The following is a 16,879-nucleotide window of genomic DNA, read 5'->3' as shown; positions in this document are numbered from 1 at the left end:
TCTGCTCTTTGACTCCTCTCCTCCTCTATCCTTCTGGTCTTTGTCTCCTCTCCTCTGTCTTTCTGGTCTTTGTCTCCTCTCCTCTATCTTTCTGGTCTTTGTCTCATCTCCTCTATCTTTCTGGTCTTTGTCTCCTCTCCTCTGTCTTTCTGGTCATTGTCTCTCCTCTGTCTTTCTGGTCTTTGACTCCTCTCCTCTAAAACCCTATATTTGTCTCTCGGCGTTCTTCTCCCTCTTTCCCTCTCCTATCCTTCTTTCTATTTCTGCATGTTGGTTATACTACTCTACCCCTGTCACTATCACTACTCTCGTCCTCCTCTTTGTCTCCTCCCATTTCTTCCATGCATGTGTACGTCTTTCTCTCCTTGTCTCTTGTTCCTACTCTCTTCCTCTCTCCTGCTCCTTCTTTCCCCATCCCTCTCTCCTCCTATTTTTCTCCTTCAGCATGGATGTTCAGACTTTTCATGGGAAGGAATCAATGTAAGTGTTGTGACATCATTCCTTCATCTACCTTTATTTCTCTATCTTATCTTTCTCTATTTGTTTTGATTTACTTGATTTAACTCACCTTAGGTAACCTACTACTTCGTCCCCTCACTCCCCCTCCCATCTAACTCTCTCTATACTGTATCGTTAACTCTCGCAACACTTCCCATAATGCACTTCAGCACTGTCAAGCAGGAAGTTGTTCGAACAACGACCTTGGGAAATTTGGATTTTTTTTGTCAAATGACATTGTTTCTTTTTGACGCTGTATTAACCCAATATCTACCTAACTTCTCCTCTCACCTACCCTCTGAACTCTGTGTGCTTCTGTGGCACACATCTCTTCCTCCATCTCTCTGTCATCCTCTTCCCTCGCTCCTCTAGCTGTCTATGGAAGACACCACGTCCATCCTGCCTCGTCTGAAGAGGAACAACTCCAATAACTATGGGATCGGTGCTCTGGCTAAGTCCTCACTGACAGGTGTGTCAGGTGTGTGTCTGTCCTGTAACTGGTAAACTGACCCCATGTCAGCTCCCGCCTGGACAGGCGCTGGAGCCAACATGGCCCCAGAGTGGGTTCCCCTGATTCACTTCCTCTCTCCATAATGATAATACTCGTCAATGGCTGACCCCCCAGTCATTGGTGGAATAACACTTAAACCTAACGATAACCCTATAAAAAAATACACTACCCACAGTACATTGTTATTGTTATGTGGCTTGTTGAGTTAACAAGAGGCGAGTGGGAGGTGTAGTTGTTTGTCTGTTAAGTGGTTGTGAAGCCGCGTTGAACTACTCTAGTGTCTGTGTGATGTGTCTACTGTCTCTGAGTGTAGTCTGAGTTTGTGTCTGTGTGTTACAGTGTTTATAACTGTGTAATGTGCATTGTGCACTGCGCAGTGTGGTGCAGTTGTAATGTGAAGTGTATTGGAATGTAGTGAACTGCTAACTCATCATATATTGACTTGGACACATTAATTACTGAGCAAAGCCATAATGTAACCAGCAGACAGAATACAGACCGTCATGGCGGAACATGATTTCTAAAGTAGAGTGTCTTCCGCAGTGCACTGCATGCATCAGCTGAGGATGTCTTAACAGACACTGCAGGGGGAGTGGGGTTTCTGCTTAGCCAGCGCAGGCAGCTTAGCAGAGGTGTGAAAGCTATCATGTCAACAAGCCAACCTCTCATTAATGACACCCCTCTGGCCATCTCACCCCAATTAACCTCCCCTGTCCCATGATGCACCTCTCCCAGAGCAGACGTATCCATTTGCTCCTCCCTGTGCCCCATCATCCTCCTCGGTTCCACGCGTCATCTCATCTACATTATAAGCATCTCCTCCCGATTCATTTAGCCATGAATCTAAAGCATGTTCATTAAGCCGCTCATTTAACCACTCATCCAGAGGCCCTTATCAGCACCAGCTAAATACTGACAGTATCAGACAGACCTAAATGTGGAATAATAACATAATATCTCATCTGTTTCCTTCCCCCTCTCTCTCCAACCTGATGCCTGTCTCCTAACTCCCCCAAACTCCACATTCACCCCTTCTCTAAACCCCTTAATATCCCTCCAACCCTCCCTTGATCCACTGTCACCCTTCTAACCCTCCCCAATACCCGCATCAATCCCTACATCCCTCTTCACTTCTCCCCCCTCCCAGGTGTGAATCGCTCCATGAAGGACAAGGTGACCAAGCCTACATCCATGGCCCAAGGCCGGATGGCACACATGATCGAGTGGCAGAACTGGGACATGTCTGTGGTGGGCCCGGGGGGTGTCTCCGTCCCACGCAAGTCCACAGCAGAGCAGGAGATGGAGAGACGGTTGGAGAGCGACGCCTACAGCGACCTCAGCGACGGGGAGAAAGAGGCTCGCTTCGCCGCAGGTCAGAGGGGGGAGGGGAATTTATCACTGTGAGAGGAGACAGAAGCAATAGCAGTGGTTGATGCTGATTTATACCCCCAGGGTGGTGTTCAGAGGAAACCCTCACAAAATCAAGCCTTTAGGAAAAAGGGTTCTCATGTGTTGAACGCCACATCATAACCAGACTGTTTATAGGTCAACTAATCAGCATGGCATAACACCAGCCAAAGATGTCAATATTGGCCTAGGCAAAGCATAACCATAGATATTAAATAGACTACATATTACATCTTTATTTAAATTAGCCATAGATATTAAGGTGCTGAGGGAAGGCAGCAGCCAACTGAGCCGTTACAATGACCCTGACTTACCCTCTGCACTCCAGGTATCCTGCAGCAGTTTGCCATCTCCCAGGCAACGCTCATGGCCTGGACCTCCATGGATGGAGAGAGCCTGAGGTCAGGGTCTAACCAGGGCAGTGTGGCCCACCTCAGCGAGGTTAACCAGGAGAGCATCACCAGCCGAGATAAGGGACTACAAATATGACCTCTAAACAACCATATGTCAGTTGAGGTAAAGGACTATAAATATAGCCTCTAAACCAGCATGTCAGTCGAGGTAAGGGACTACAAATATGCTTGACAAACTTCAGTAGCACCAATCAACTAGGGCAACCAAGTTTAAGGGATAGTTTAAAGAGCACTGCGGAACCTTGTCTAAAATGTGCAGACAAACACGTTTCTGCATAGGCTTGAGATCAGGCAAAGCTGGAGTGTAGTGTGTGGGCTACATTATGCGTCATTTAGCTCAGTAACGAAGGCATCTTATTCCGTCTCAGCCTGGAGGGTTAACTCTGTGCTAATTTCAGATTCGCAAACACAGCCTGGGGGAATGCAAGACCAGGGATTTCAACTGTATAAATAGTCCACTTGGTCATTATTATTCCACATTGCTGTGCTGTCCGTTACAGTGCTCCTGTATTTCTCCTTCTCATGCAAAGAGGCGTTCAGACATGGAGACATGTTGAAATCAGAATGTTTTTTTCTCCTTGTGGTTTGTTATTGAGAGATAACAAATGGCCTTGAGGCTGTGTGATGATCATTGGTTGAATCACAACTTCAGGCCAGTTATTTATTGTATATATATTATATTACCTGAAGTAAAATAACCATAGAATGTTCTTATTAAAAGGCTGTCTCTGGATGTATTTTGACAGTTTTGAGTCATCATTAAAGTGATGTCATGTGAGGTTGCCGGCATGATGCTTGCTAACTCTTAGCACCGCCATATCAACTCAGCACACCATGAGGCGCTTTTGTCAGATTATGTAAACTCAGCAGAAAAAGAAACGTCCTCTCACTGTCAACTGCGTTTATTTTCAGCAAACTTAACGTGTATATTTGTATGAACAAATTCAACAACCGAGACATAAACTGAACAAGTTTCACAGGCATGTGACTAACAGAAATGGAATAATGTGTCCCTGAACAAAGGGGGGTCAAAAGTAACAGTGAGTATCTGGGGTGGCCACCAGCTGCATTAAGTATTGCAGTGCATCTCCTCCTCATGGACTGCATCAGATTTGTCAGTTCTTGTTGTGAGATGTTACCCCACTCTTCCACCAAGGCACCTGCAAGTTCCCAGACATTTCTGGGGGGGAATGGCCCTAGCCCTCACCCTCCAATCCAACAGGTCCCAGACGTGCTCAATGGGATTTAGATCAATCAAATCAAATCAAATTTATTTATATAGCCCTTCGTACATCAGCTGATATCTCAAAGTTCTGTACAGAAACCCAGCCTAAAACCCCAAACAGCAAGCAATGGAGATGGAGTGGAGATTATAACAGAACATGGCCAAGATGTTCAAATGTTCATAAATGACCAGCATGGTCAAAATAATAGGTCTGGAACAGGTAGCACGTCCGGTGAACAGGTCAGGATTCCATAGCCGCAGGCAGAACAGTTGAAACTGGAGCAGCAGCACGGCCAGGTGGACTGGGGACAGCATGGAGTCATCATGCCAGGTAGTTCTGAGGCATGGTCCTAGGGCTCAGGTCCTCCGAGAGAGAGAAAGAAAGAGAGAATTAGAGAGAGCATACTTAAATTCACACAGGACACCGGATAAGACAGGAGAAGTACTCCAGGTATAACAAACTGACCCTAGCCCCCCGACACATAAACTACTGCAGCATAAATACTGGAGGCTGAGACAGGAGGGGTCAGGAGACACTGTGGCCCCACCCCGGACAGGGCCAAACAGGAAGGATATAACCCCACCCACTTTGCCAAAGCACAGCCCCCACACCACTAGAGGGATATCATCAACCACCAACTTACCATCCTGAGACAAGGCCGAGTATAGCCCACAAGGATCTCTGCCACGGCACAACCCAAGGGGGGGCGCCAACCCAGAAAGGAAGATCACATCAGTGACTCAACCCACTCAAGTGACGCACCCCTCCTAGGGACGGCATGAAAGAGCACCAGTAAGCCAGTGACTCAGCCCCTGTAATAGGGTTAGAGGCAGAGAATCCCAGTGGAAAGAGGGGAACCGGCCAGGCAGAGACAGCAAGGGCTGTTCGTTTTTCCAGAGCCTTTCCGTTCACCTTCACACTCCTGGGCCAGACTACACTCAATCATATGACCCACTGAAGAGATGAGTGTTCAGTAAAGACTTAAAGGTTGAGACCGAGTTTGCGTCTCACATGGGTAGGCAGACCATTCCATAAAAATGGAGCTCTATAGGAGAAAGCCCTGTCTCCAGCTGTTTGCTTAGAAATTCTAGGGACAATTAGGAGGCCTGCGTCTTGTGACCGTAGCGTACGTGTAGGTATGTACGACAGGACCAAATCAGAGAGATAGGTAGGAGCAAGCCCATGTAATGCTTTGTAGGTTTGCAGTAAAACCTTAATCAGCCCTTGCCTTGACAGGAAGCCAGTGTAGGGAGGCTAGCACTGGAGTAATATGATCATTTTTTGGTTCTAGTCAGGATTCTAGCAGCCGTATTTAGCACTAACTAAAGTTTATTTAGTGCTTTATCCAGGTAGCCGGAAAGTAGAGCATTGCAGTAGTCTAACGTAGAAGTAAAAAAAAGCATGGATTAATGTTTCTGCATCATTTTTGGACAGAAAGTTTCTGATTTTTGCAATGTTACGTAGATGGAAAAAAGCTGTCCTTGAAACAGTCTCGATATGTACGTCAAAGGAGAGATCAGGGTCCAGAGTAACGCCGAGGTCCTTCACAGTTTTATTTGAGACGACTGTACAACCATTAAGATTAATTGTCAGATTCAACAGAAGATCTCTTTGTTTCTTGGGGCCTAGAACAAGCATCTCTGTTTTGTCCGAGTTTAAAAGTAGAAACTTTGCAGCCACCACTTCCTTATGTCTGAAACACAGGCTTTTAGCGAGGGCAATTTTGGGGCTTCACTATGTTTCATTGAAATGTACAGCTGTGTGTCATTCGCATAGCAGTGAAAGTTAACATTATGTTTTCGATTGACATCCCCAAGAGGTAAAATATATAGTGAAAACAAAAGTGGTCCAAAAACGGAACCTTGAGGAACGCCGAAATTTACAGTTGATTTGTCAGAGGACAAACCATTCACAGAGACAAACTGATATCTTTCTGACAGATAAGATCTAAACCAGGCCAGATCCGGGCTCTTCGCTGGCCATGGCAGAACACTGACATTCTTGTCTTGCAGGAAATCACTCACAGAACGAGCAGTATGGCTGGTGGCATTGTCATGCTGGAGGGTCATGTCAGGATGAGCCTGCAGGAAGGGTCCCACATGAGGGAGGAGGATGTCTGTAATGCACAGTGATTGCCTGCAATGACAACAAGCTCAGTCTGATGATGCTGTAACACACCGCCCCAGACCATGACGGACCCTCCACCTCCAAATCGGTCCCGCTCCAGAGTACAGGACTCGCTGTAATGCTCATTCCTTCAACAATAATCCGACATCACCCCTGGTGAGACACAACCTCGACTCGTCAGTGAAGAGCACTTTTTGTCTGGTCCAGCGACGGTGGGTTTGACCCATAGGTGACGTTGTTGCCAGTGATGCCTACAAGCCCTCAGTCCAGCCTCTCTCAGCCTATTGCAAACAGTCTGAGCACTGATGGAGGGATTGTGCGTTCCTGGTGTAACTCTGGCAGTTGTTGTTTCCATCCTGTAACTGTCTCTCTCAGGTGTGATGTTTGGATATACCGAACCTGTCCAGGTGTTGTTACACGTGGTCTGCCACTGCGAGGATGATTAGCTGTCCATCCTGTCTCCCTGTAGTGCTGTCTTAGGCATCTCACAGTACGGACATTGCAATTTATTTCCCTGGCCACATCTGCAGTCCTTATGCCTCTTTGCAGCATGTCTAAGGCACGTTCACGCAGATGAGCAGGGACCCTGGGCATCTTTCTTTTGGTGTTTTTCAGAGTCAGTAGAAAGGCCTCTTTACTATCCTAAGTTGGTCATTAACTGTGACGATAACTGTGACCCTGCATACCGTCTGTAAGCTGTTCCACAGGTACATGTTCATTCATTGTTCATGGTTCATTGAACAAGCATGGGAAACAGTGTTTAAACCCTTTACAATGAAGATCTGTGAAGTTATTTGGATTTTTACTAATTATCTTTGAAAGACAGGGTCCTGAAAAATTGATGTTTCTTTTTTTGCTGAGTTTATATACACCATTCCTCTATCAGAAACTTGTTTGGCCAATGTCCCAAAGACATTTCTGTGAATAAGTGTGATTTACCTCATCCTTTTGTGTTTGACAGCCTTTTTGTACATAACAGCATTGGCAACACATAAACTGATATATTCTTCCATTTATTTTCCTCCTTCGCACAAAATGGCTACCATACTTCAAAAGTTTTAATGTTGTTATCAGTCAGTGGGGGATATTAGTCGCCTTGTTCATCCGTAACAAAACCAGATTGGAATATGAGATGGCAACAACTACCATGACTTTCCCTTATTCATATCAGCCGTGCTATTGGCTGAATTATATGTCATAATAATGCAGCGCAGACAGACTCCCCAATGGCTATACAGAGACATAATGCTGATGTATTGGACTACTCGGTGTAGCTGCACTTGGTGTCTGTCTGGGGATTGTTCAAGTAAAGTCATTTTCTCAATTATATATTTGGGTCTGAGAGGGTTGGGGTGTCCCCCAGGGATATCACATGATTCCTCTTCAGGTTTCCTCTTTCGGGAAAAGACTGATGTCAGCATTGTAGATTTATTTGCAGTTTGATGTCCATGAGGTCCAATGTAGTGCATCCGTCAAGGACAATCTACCACTTATCCCGCCTCTTCACTCTTCTGTTTTCTCGTTCTTTTCATCCTCTCAGACCAGATATTGCACCACTCCTCTGCGGACATGTGGCCCAACACCTATGTCGCCCAGGGCCTCTACTGCCTCTCCTCCTCTGACGCCTGGGAGCCAATCAGCAACGAGCCCTCCGGAGTGGCCTCTCCCGCTGCTGGCTCCTACGTGATGCAGCAGGGCGGGACTTCCTGTGATGGGTATGATGGGAACGCGTTGCAGCAGCAGCAGCAGTTCAACCTACAGCAGCAGAGTCAGCTCCAGCAGCTGCAGCAGCTACAACAGATACAGCACTACCAGCAACAGCAGCTCCTGTATCAGCAACAACAGGTGAGGGAAAATCAACAGTCTAATATGAGAGGGAAGTAATAACTATCTATTTCCATGGATAGACAATATTCATTCATGGCGTAGTCTGGCGGCTGACGTGGGTATTTCTCTTTTTTCTCTGGGGTATTTTGAACGAGACAAGAATACTGATCAATACATTATTCATCAATACATTATTGTATCTCCCTTCTTAGACAACAAAATTACCCTGTCCCTTTCAATCCAACATTACGCTTAAAGGAAGAAACATCCCTTATCCACAGATTTAGGATCATATTTCCAGATTCTTTACCATTAGGGGGATAAACAAATATCTGATCCTGTATCAGTGGTGAAGGGGAACCTCTCCCTACCGAAGTCTCCTCATTGTCTCGTCCTTCTCTCAACAGTCTCTGGAGCAAAGGCTGCACAGCGCCAACCACTCGTTGCAAGCCACGCCCAACAGCACCATCCATAGCCTGGCCCCTGCTACCCACGCCCCATTGGTGGACCTGTGGGGGGCGGGTCAGACAGAGTCCTATCAAGCGGATATTGGAGGGTACAACATAGGCGTGGCAGCGGTGGTGGAGGCGGCTTTGAATGTTCCCTCTGGGGATGAGGGGGCGGGGACAGAACATTCCCATCTGCTGGAGCAGCAGGAGGAGGAAGATGAACTGAAGGTGAGGTCATATCAGGTCACAGGGTCATCATGGCCCAGTTTTTCAAAAGTTATGTATCTGGATTTCGTCTATCGGATAGGATTAAATGCATAGAAATAAAATGAATAGAACATGAGTCCTCATTCAAGACAATGATTGATACATTCTATTCATTATATTTCTATGCATTTAATCCAGAGTTTTTTTTTTTTTTTAACTGGGCGCTGAGGTCATATCAGTGCAGATAGGTACATCCTTGATGCTTTATTAAAAAAAAAAACTATTTTCTACATTGTAGAATAATAGTGAGAGCATCAAAATGATGAAATAACACATATGGAATCATGTAGTTACCAAAAAGTGTTGAACAAATCAAAACATATTTTATATTTCAGATTCTTCAACGTAGCCACCCTTTGCCTTGATGACAGCTTTGCACACTCTTGTCATTCTCTCAATCAGCTTCATGAGGAAGTCACCTGGAAGGCATTTCAATTAACAGGTGTGCCTTGTTGAAAGTTAATTTGTGGGAATTCTTTCCTTCTTAATGAGTTTGAGCCAATCAGTTGTGATAAGGTAGGGTGGGTATACAGAAGATAGCCCTATTTGGTAAATGACCAAGTCCTGCCGAGGCAGTGGTGGTTAGAGCGTTGGACTAGTAACTGGAAGGTTGCAAGTTCAAACCCCCGAGCTGACAAGGTACAAATCTGTCGTTCTGTCCCTGAACAGGCAGTTAACCCATTGTTCCTAGGCCATCATTGAAAATAAGAATTTGTTCTTAACTGACTTGCCTAGTTAAATAAAGGTAAAATTAAAAAATATTATGTCAAGAACAGCTCAAATAAGCAAAAAGAAACAGCCGTCCATCTTTCCTTTAAGATATGAAGGTCAGTCAATCTGTAAAATTTCAAGATCTTTGAAAGTTTCTTCAATTGCAGTCGCAAAAACATGCTATGATGAAACTGGCTCTCATGAGGACCGCCACAAGAAAGGAAGACCCAGAGTTGCCTCTGCTGCAGAGGATAAGGTCATTAGAGTACCAGCATCAGAAATTGCAGCCCAAATAAATGCTTCACAGAGTTCAAGTAACAGACACATCTCAACATCAACTATTCAGAGACTGCGTGAATCAGGCCTTCAATAGAAACACTAGTAAAGGACAGCAATAAGAAGAAGAGACTTACTTGGGCCAAGAAACGTGAGCAATGGAAATTAGACCGGTGGAAATCTGTCCTTTGGTCTGATGAGTCCAAATTTGAGATTTTTGGTTCCAACCGCTGTGTCTTTGTGAGACGCAGAGTAGTTGAACGGATGATCTCTGCATGTATGGTTCCCACCATGAAGCATGGAGGAGGAGGTGTGATGGTGTGCTTTGCTGGTGACACTGTCAGTGATTTACTTGTAATTCAAGGCACACTTAACCAGCATGGCTACCACAGCATTCTGCAGCGATACACCACCCCATCTGGTTTGCGTTTAGTGGGATTATCATTTGTTTTTCAACAGGACAATGACCCAACACACCTACAGGCTGTGTAAATGCTATTTAACCAAGGAGAGTGATGGAATACTTCATCAGATGACCTGACCTCCACAATCACCAGACTTCAACCCAGTTGAGATGGTTTGGGATGAGTTGGACAGCAGAGTGAAGGAAAAGCAGCCAACAAGTACTCAGCATACGTGGCAGCTCCTTCAAGTCAGTTCGAAAACATTCCAGGTGAAGCTGGTTGAGAGAATGCCAAGTGTGCAAAGCTGTCATACTACATGATTCCATATGTTATTTCATAGTTTTAATGTCTTCACTATTATTCTACAATGTAAAAAAAAAACCTTGAATGAGGTGTGTCAACTTTTCACTGGTACTGTACAACAGGGAGACATTTCCATCTGAACTCATGAATACACCCTTGCTTTCTCCTCTCCGTGGTCAGAGAATCATGTGGTATCTGTTATATTCTAAACATTTATATCTGAATGTTCTGTAAGTGTCATCCCCTGACCAAGCCCCTGCTCTGTCCCCTGAACAGGACGAGGAGGTGACACTCTGCATGGAGCCGGAGTCTGCCACTCTAACACAGAGAGATGAAGCCATCACCTCCGGGGGCAGTAGTCCTGGGCAACGTAGTCCGGGGCAACCACCAGCACAGCAAATCACAGAGCGGAAGGCCTCTGATGTCAGTTGTGGAGCCATCCAGATGCTGGAGGAGAAGGAAGAGAAGCAGGGGTCCACTGTTGCTGCCATGGCAACCAACTGATTGACAGATCGTCCTGAGAAACGTGACAGACTGACCCTCGGCGTCAGGAATGACTGAGCCTAATAATTAAATATTTATCAATAAATATGTTCCTTTTCAGGTATCAAACACATTTTTGATGGGATATAAACTCTTGTGACTACTGAAGAGCAGAGGAGGAAGATTTGGAAACAGACTCACGCAGTGACAACAGCTGGCCCAACGGACAACTTGTTTTTGGAAGCCTTACATTCCCAGAGAGGAGGAGGAGGGAGGGAGAAAAGACTGAGCGAGAAAAAGGAGGTATGAGGGGATGATAAAAAGAAGAGGAACAGCTGAGATTGAGACATTTGTATCAGGAAGAGGAAACGGAGGAGGAGGGAATTGAAACATGCATGCTTTTTAAACAAACGACTTTATCCAGTCCAGCGTCAAATATGATAATGATCATTAAATCTATAGTAATAAAACGTTATCATGACAACAATGATTTTCTAACAAAGAAAACAATCATGACAACACAAAAATCTATGTATAAGTGAATGATAAAAGAATATATATCAAAATCACTGTTTTTACAACCCTATCTCTCAATGGGAGAACTACTCTGTTTACAGCTTACACTCAACACATCATATAGAATAATATCAACCCCATAACTTGAAGAACAGAAACACTCACACGTTATACCCTCTCCTCTTATGTCATTCACATCTAGCATCCACAACTCTTATAGAACTAACTGCACGAATACAGAGCAACTTTAGTAGGTTGAGTTCATCATAACCCCCTAAAAATTACACCTATTCAATTATCCCCAAAAATGATTTAAATCCAAATTGGCTCTCTGCAACCTAACCACTGCAGTGAAATCTACTTGAACCCTCCTAACACAGTTAGAAAGACAACAATGTTACTATGTTGCTGTGTTCTCCAGATGTCCAAGGCACATAAAGGCTGCAGGCCTGTCGGCCACACACACAGCACTGCACAGTTAAAGGAATGTACTGTACAGTAAGATAGTGTGCTTCCTACTCTGTCTTTCCGTATGTTTCTTCAGAATACTATGGAGTACCTGTCCTATATTTAACTGTATAGACTTTGCACTGAACCTAGGACACGGCTGGCCAGAGAAGACTCAGGGCATGGAGCTCCTTGTAGTCTGCTTGACTGTGCATCATGACTGACAGGTCCGTGTCATGGAGTGAATGGCGAAGAGACAGAGCTGTAGTAGTGAATCCCTTTGCACTGATGCCATCCAACAGATCAGAGGCTGCCTTTGGACTCTGTCACACGTCAATGTCCTTGATTACTGTTCAGAAAGAGCTCTTAGCATCACCAAGAACCAAAACAGAACCACTAGACGAGATGGATTCTGAGCTGTTGTTCCAGGTTCCAAACTAGAGATGGCTGGAGGAAGAGGGAGTGCTCTGGAATGTTTTGGTACCAACAGAAAGAGGTAGAGATGTGCTTCTGTTTTAATCCAGATGATTGTTTTGATGTCAGCTCTTGGGGATAATACCAAGCTTTTCTTTGTGGAGAAAAGATGAGGAGCAAATGTTTCTCTGAAAGGTGTAGGTTAGAGCTGTTTGAATTGGGTGCTGATTCTTAGAAGGGAAAAAACACATCTTCAAAATTGTAACTAATTAGTGAGGAGCCAAACACAGGTCCCCTAAACGGCTTGTGGCCACGACTGTCATATAGATGTAAATACTAATGAGAGAGGATATACACCATCTCTTACAGTCCCCACTGCAACAGTTTCTTTATTTTCTACACGTCTCAGTCCCAGCTCTTTTCTTTGGGAATCTTCCTGAGCTCCCAAATTAAGCGTATTGCGTTTAGATTTGTTTCTATCACGACACTAGTAAAAGGAAAAGGATAGTGGAATGTCAACATTGTAAATAGTGTGATCATTCAAATATTGGATATCGGAATACTGTTGTAAAATAATGCAAAGGACCTACTTTGACTGGGTTTAAGGAGAACATTGAAGTCAATCAGGGAATAGAACTGAATACTAGAACCAAACACTAGAACCGAACAGAACCGGTATCTTCCTGCTCATGGTGACGACAGCGATGGAGCAGAACTCTGCCTGAGTCGAGTGTGACGTTTGAGTTAGCGTGTGTATTTCCTGAAGAGGAAAGTGTGTATCCCAACGGAGGAATGGTAGTGAAGTTCAGAGACATGATAGAATGGTGGAATTTTGGAGATACTGGTCTGGAATATCTGTGCATGTGTCACTAATAAAAACAACAACAATAGCAGTTATTATTATTAGTATTCTTATTCATATCATTATGAATATTATTATTATTATTAATATTTTTATTATGTGATGGAGAACAACCTCCTTTCACTCTGATGATTGTGTGAAAAAAACTTTTAAGATAGAAAAAAGGTTTATTGACTTGAATTCATGAACTTATTGATTATTTATGCAATGTTGGGACAATGTTTATTTTTCTACTGAATGATTGACACCCCCTCCAGTATAAGACAGAATATGCGTGGTTGATATAGAGCAGTTTCCTGTTGGTTGGGGCTCTCTCTGATTGGACAAACAGACAGTGATAATAATACCCTAGGACAGGGGTGGACACTTCTGGAGGGCTTCATTGTGGCCACAATTAATTGTAATCAGTTGTGTTAAAGCTGGGCTGGAACAAAACCCTGCACACACTGACTGCATCCCTCCAGGACAAGGGCTAGGGTTAAGGTTACCCACCTCTTCCCTGGAGCTGTCCATCATGAAACACACAATGATGTCATTTATATAGTCATAACCAGTCATGAAGATTCATGTCACAGCTGCCATGATCACCCAGGCAATGACAACGCAACCTCAACCACACAACTTCCTTTAGGCTACTAGTCATAAGTGTCCATCAGCTGTCATGACACGTATAACGTGTCTGCAAGACAGGATGCATATTGGTGTTAGAACTAACCAAGGCTAGGAGTCTATCCTGACCACGTGACCTGACCAGGATAGACTAAGCACCCCTACTTCTAACAGATGGTTCTAGTGAGCTGCAACCTTGTGGTGTTCTTCAGTTTGTGTTATGCATTAGCCTTCACCTGTCTGCCTCAGACTGGCTCTGAGAGCTACAACCTACAGGATGTCTTTACCCAACCACTCTTATTCATTTATTTATTTAATGATTATTTGGGGGGAGGAATAACATGACAGCCTGTACATAGTTTATTATTTATTGTAGGTAAGTCTTTTTGAAGCAGTATTGTTCTGTGTGTTGTCCTTGGGACTTTCTGTAGTGATAGACCTTTGACCCCAGAGAGATTGTTCTGCTTCATTGAAAGCACCAACATGGACCCAGAGAATGATACTACTTCAACGAATATATTTTATTGATTTTTGGATAATTAAGAACTTAATAATTGAATAAAATAATAACAAGAAGCCAAATGTATTTCCTTGATGTTCCAGTTTATTGTCTTTGTTGATTGATTGACTGATTGATTTCCAGTTGATTTCTTATTATGTATGATTCTACTGCCATCTTTCAATATGTAACTTGTCTGCAGGCAGTCTTCTTGCCTTTCTACCCCTTACTTTCTCTCTTTGTACCTGTTCTGTATATTTGTGTCTCTGTCTGTCCGAGTCTGTCTGTCCATGTAGTTGTCTGTTTTATAGTTGGAAGAATCACTGCCAGAAAACATTGCTTAAAAGATCTGACAGATTGACCAAAGGTGGATTTGAGGCAAACAGACATTTAAAAAAAATGATGTAGTCAGTTGGAACTGTGTGGCACAGAACCCTGAGGTAAATACACTTGTATACAATTGGGTTGATTGAATGTTTTAATTTGAGATGATCAATGTGGCAAGACCAGTATATTAAAGCCCATACCTATGCATGCTTATGGGAAGGTTGTGACAGGATGGTTCTTCCACATGGTCTCCTCGGCCGTAAACCTATATCTTTCTCTCTTCCTCCCCCTCTCTCTTTCCCCTGCACGAGCGAACACCCTCTTCCTTCCCTTTCTCCTCTACTCCATTCTCTTTCTTCTCCCCTCTCCCTCCTCCCCAAATAAAAGAAAAACAGCGGAGAAAGAGAAAATAAACTCACAAAGAGAATCCTGATGTGTGTGTGTGTGTGGACGTCTTTGAACAGTGAGAAGGGACATTGTTTTTTATATTGTGAGGATGAGGAACGTCACCGAAAGCGTGCTTTTCTTTATGGTCAGTGAACACGGAGATGCAAAGCTTGCTGGGGCTTTGTGACGCAGTTCTTTTATCATGTTTCCATTCCCTCCCTGTCAACCCAAAACACACATTCTAGGTGTCTTTCATCCTGAATACATGACAGTGCATCCATCCTTCCTGCTTTCATGTATGGTAGTGTAGAAAACTTGCTGGTAGACATCATTACTTAAAGGATGGATAGATGTTTTAAGTACTCATATAGGGCCCCAGCCTGGTAGCCAGATCTGTTTCTTGTTCAGCCAACTTCTTTGTCAAAGCCATGCCAAAGATGACAATCACAGAAACCGTCCTGCTGGGGACTGGCAACTATAGTTGAAGCCTACAGTTAAACCTCCCTGTCTATCTGCCGTTGTCAGCCATTATGATGTCAGGAGAATGTTAATGTCAAACAAATTCCCAGAGACTTGTTTCTCCTGGCTCCTCTCTGCTGCGTGCGTGCGTTTGTACATGTGTATGTGGCGAGACTAAAATACACTGTTGACCTTCTCAGCTGGAAGTGTTTATACGCCCACAGCCTTTCTATAGACACACTTTTAAGAGACTGGAGTGAACAGTGCATCTCTTGTATTATGCTGGAGCTGATTATTGCCCTGCTCCATTGCTGCTTATTTTAGAGCAAGTCCAATGAAATGTTACTGAAAACAATATTTATTGTATTCCATAAGAATAGTAGATAGGCAACGGTATGAACAATTTCAATATTTACTTTACAGTGGTAACAGTAATAATTTAAAGCCTGTATATTCATTAATCAGTAAACGTTCAATCAATCTGATTAAATATAAATCAGTCCATTGACAGACATGGAGTCATGATGTGATTTCATTATGAAACACTTAATTGCTGTCATATACAGTGTCATAAAGACACATGGAATTCAGTGATACAGACATACACTACCATGTAGCTACAAACACATTCATACATTCAACAATACCGGGACAAGGAGACCAACAATGATATGCACAGATGAAGAACTTAGAACATCTGTCCATTTTTGTAGTTTTAAAGACACGGAGAGAGACCTGAGAAACTGAAATAGTGAAAAGGAATAGGCTGTCTGTCTTGAGTAGAAAAAAATAATTAAAGATGATTGAGATCCACAGAAAAATAAGGAAAGAGGCTACCATGGTACAAAAAGTATTATTAGCTACTAGAAATTCCAAAACTACAAGTCCCAGAAGCACTGTGTACACCTGTTCTTCCTGAAAGCTGAACATCTGCAAAGCGTCGAATGAGCCTGCACAGAACTCCATTACCCAGGATGCACCTTGACACCCTCTCACTGAATGAGGCCAGAGAGGTCTTCATTTAAGAAACAGAATCCACAGAATTCCCTCAGTCGCCATCTAAATCGTCTCTTCAGAATCTTTGTTCTCCCTATCTCCATCCGTATCCGGCATGGTAGGAAGGGATGACACAATGAAGACACGAGTGGAGGAGGAGGGTGGTGAGGTGGGGGAGGAAGGCTCCTGAGGGAGACAGTCTGTCCCTTTGCTGCTGGGGGTGGAGGTATCACACTCTGCACCTGCACTGGAGCCACCTGCTCCTCCTGTGTTCCCCCTGGGTTCCTCCTGAGCCTCATCCATGTCACCCTTTCCCTCTGTCCTAACCACCTCATCCTTCCACCTTTCCATCTCTTCATCCCTCTTTTCTCCATCTCTACCCTTTTCTTCCTTAACCTCCCACCTAAACCCTTCGCCCCCTTCCTTCCTACTACCCCCTCCCTCCCTCTTCCCCCCCTCAC

The 16,879-nt window shown here is 44.0% G+C and overlaps 1 protein-coding gene across 6 annotated transcripts in view; it reads left to right on the top strand.

The window, feature by feature from the left end:
• Positions 1–14,336, top strand: part of fam131bb (family with sequence similarity 131 member Bb) — a 32,795-nt gene extending 18,459 nt beyond the window's left edge. For 2 of the 6 annotated variants that reach the window (XM_042308487.1, XM_042308478.1), the window contains exons 3-9: positions 445–480; positions 871–976; positions 2,157–2,381; positions 2,745–2,885; positions 7,723–8,027; positions 8,417–8,686; positions 10,696–14,336. In XM_042308487.1, coding sequence (XP_042164421.1) covers positions 445–480; positions 871–976; positions 2,157–2,381; positions 2,745–2,885; positions 7,723–8,027; positions 8,417–8,686; positions 10,696–10,923 — 1,311 coding nt within the window. In that variant the 3' untranslated portion in view covers positions 10,924–14,336. The remainder of the gene's footprint in view (positions 1–444; positions 481–870; positions 977–2,156; positions 2,382–2,744; positions 2,886–7,722; positions 8,028–8,416; positions 8,687–10,695) is intronic. The other 4 variants (XM_042308512.1, XM_042308502.1, XM_042308494.1 and 1 more) reach the window with 3 other exon arrangements.
• The last annotated feature ends 2,543 nt before the right edge of the window (positions 14,337–16,879 follow it).

The sequence above is a fragment of the Oncorhynchus tshawytscha genome, linkage group LG03, assembly GCF_018296145.1.
Source record: "Oncorhynchus tshawytscha isolate Ot180627B linkage group LG03, Otsh_v2.0, whole genome shotgun sequence".
NCBI lineage: Eukaryota > Metazoa > Chordata > Actinopteri > Salmoniformes > Salmonidae > Oncorhynchus > Oncorhynchus tshawytscha.
The sequence above is the reverse complement of the archived record's forward strand: the minus strand, read 5'-3'. Positions and strand labels throughout refer to the sequence as shown.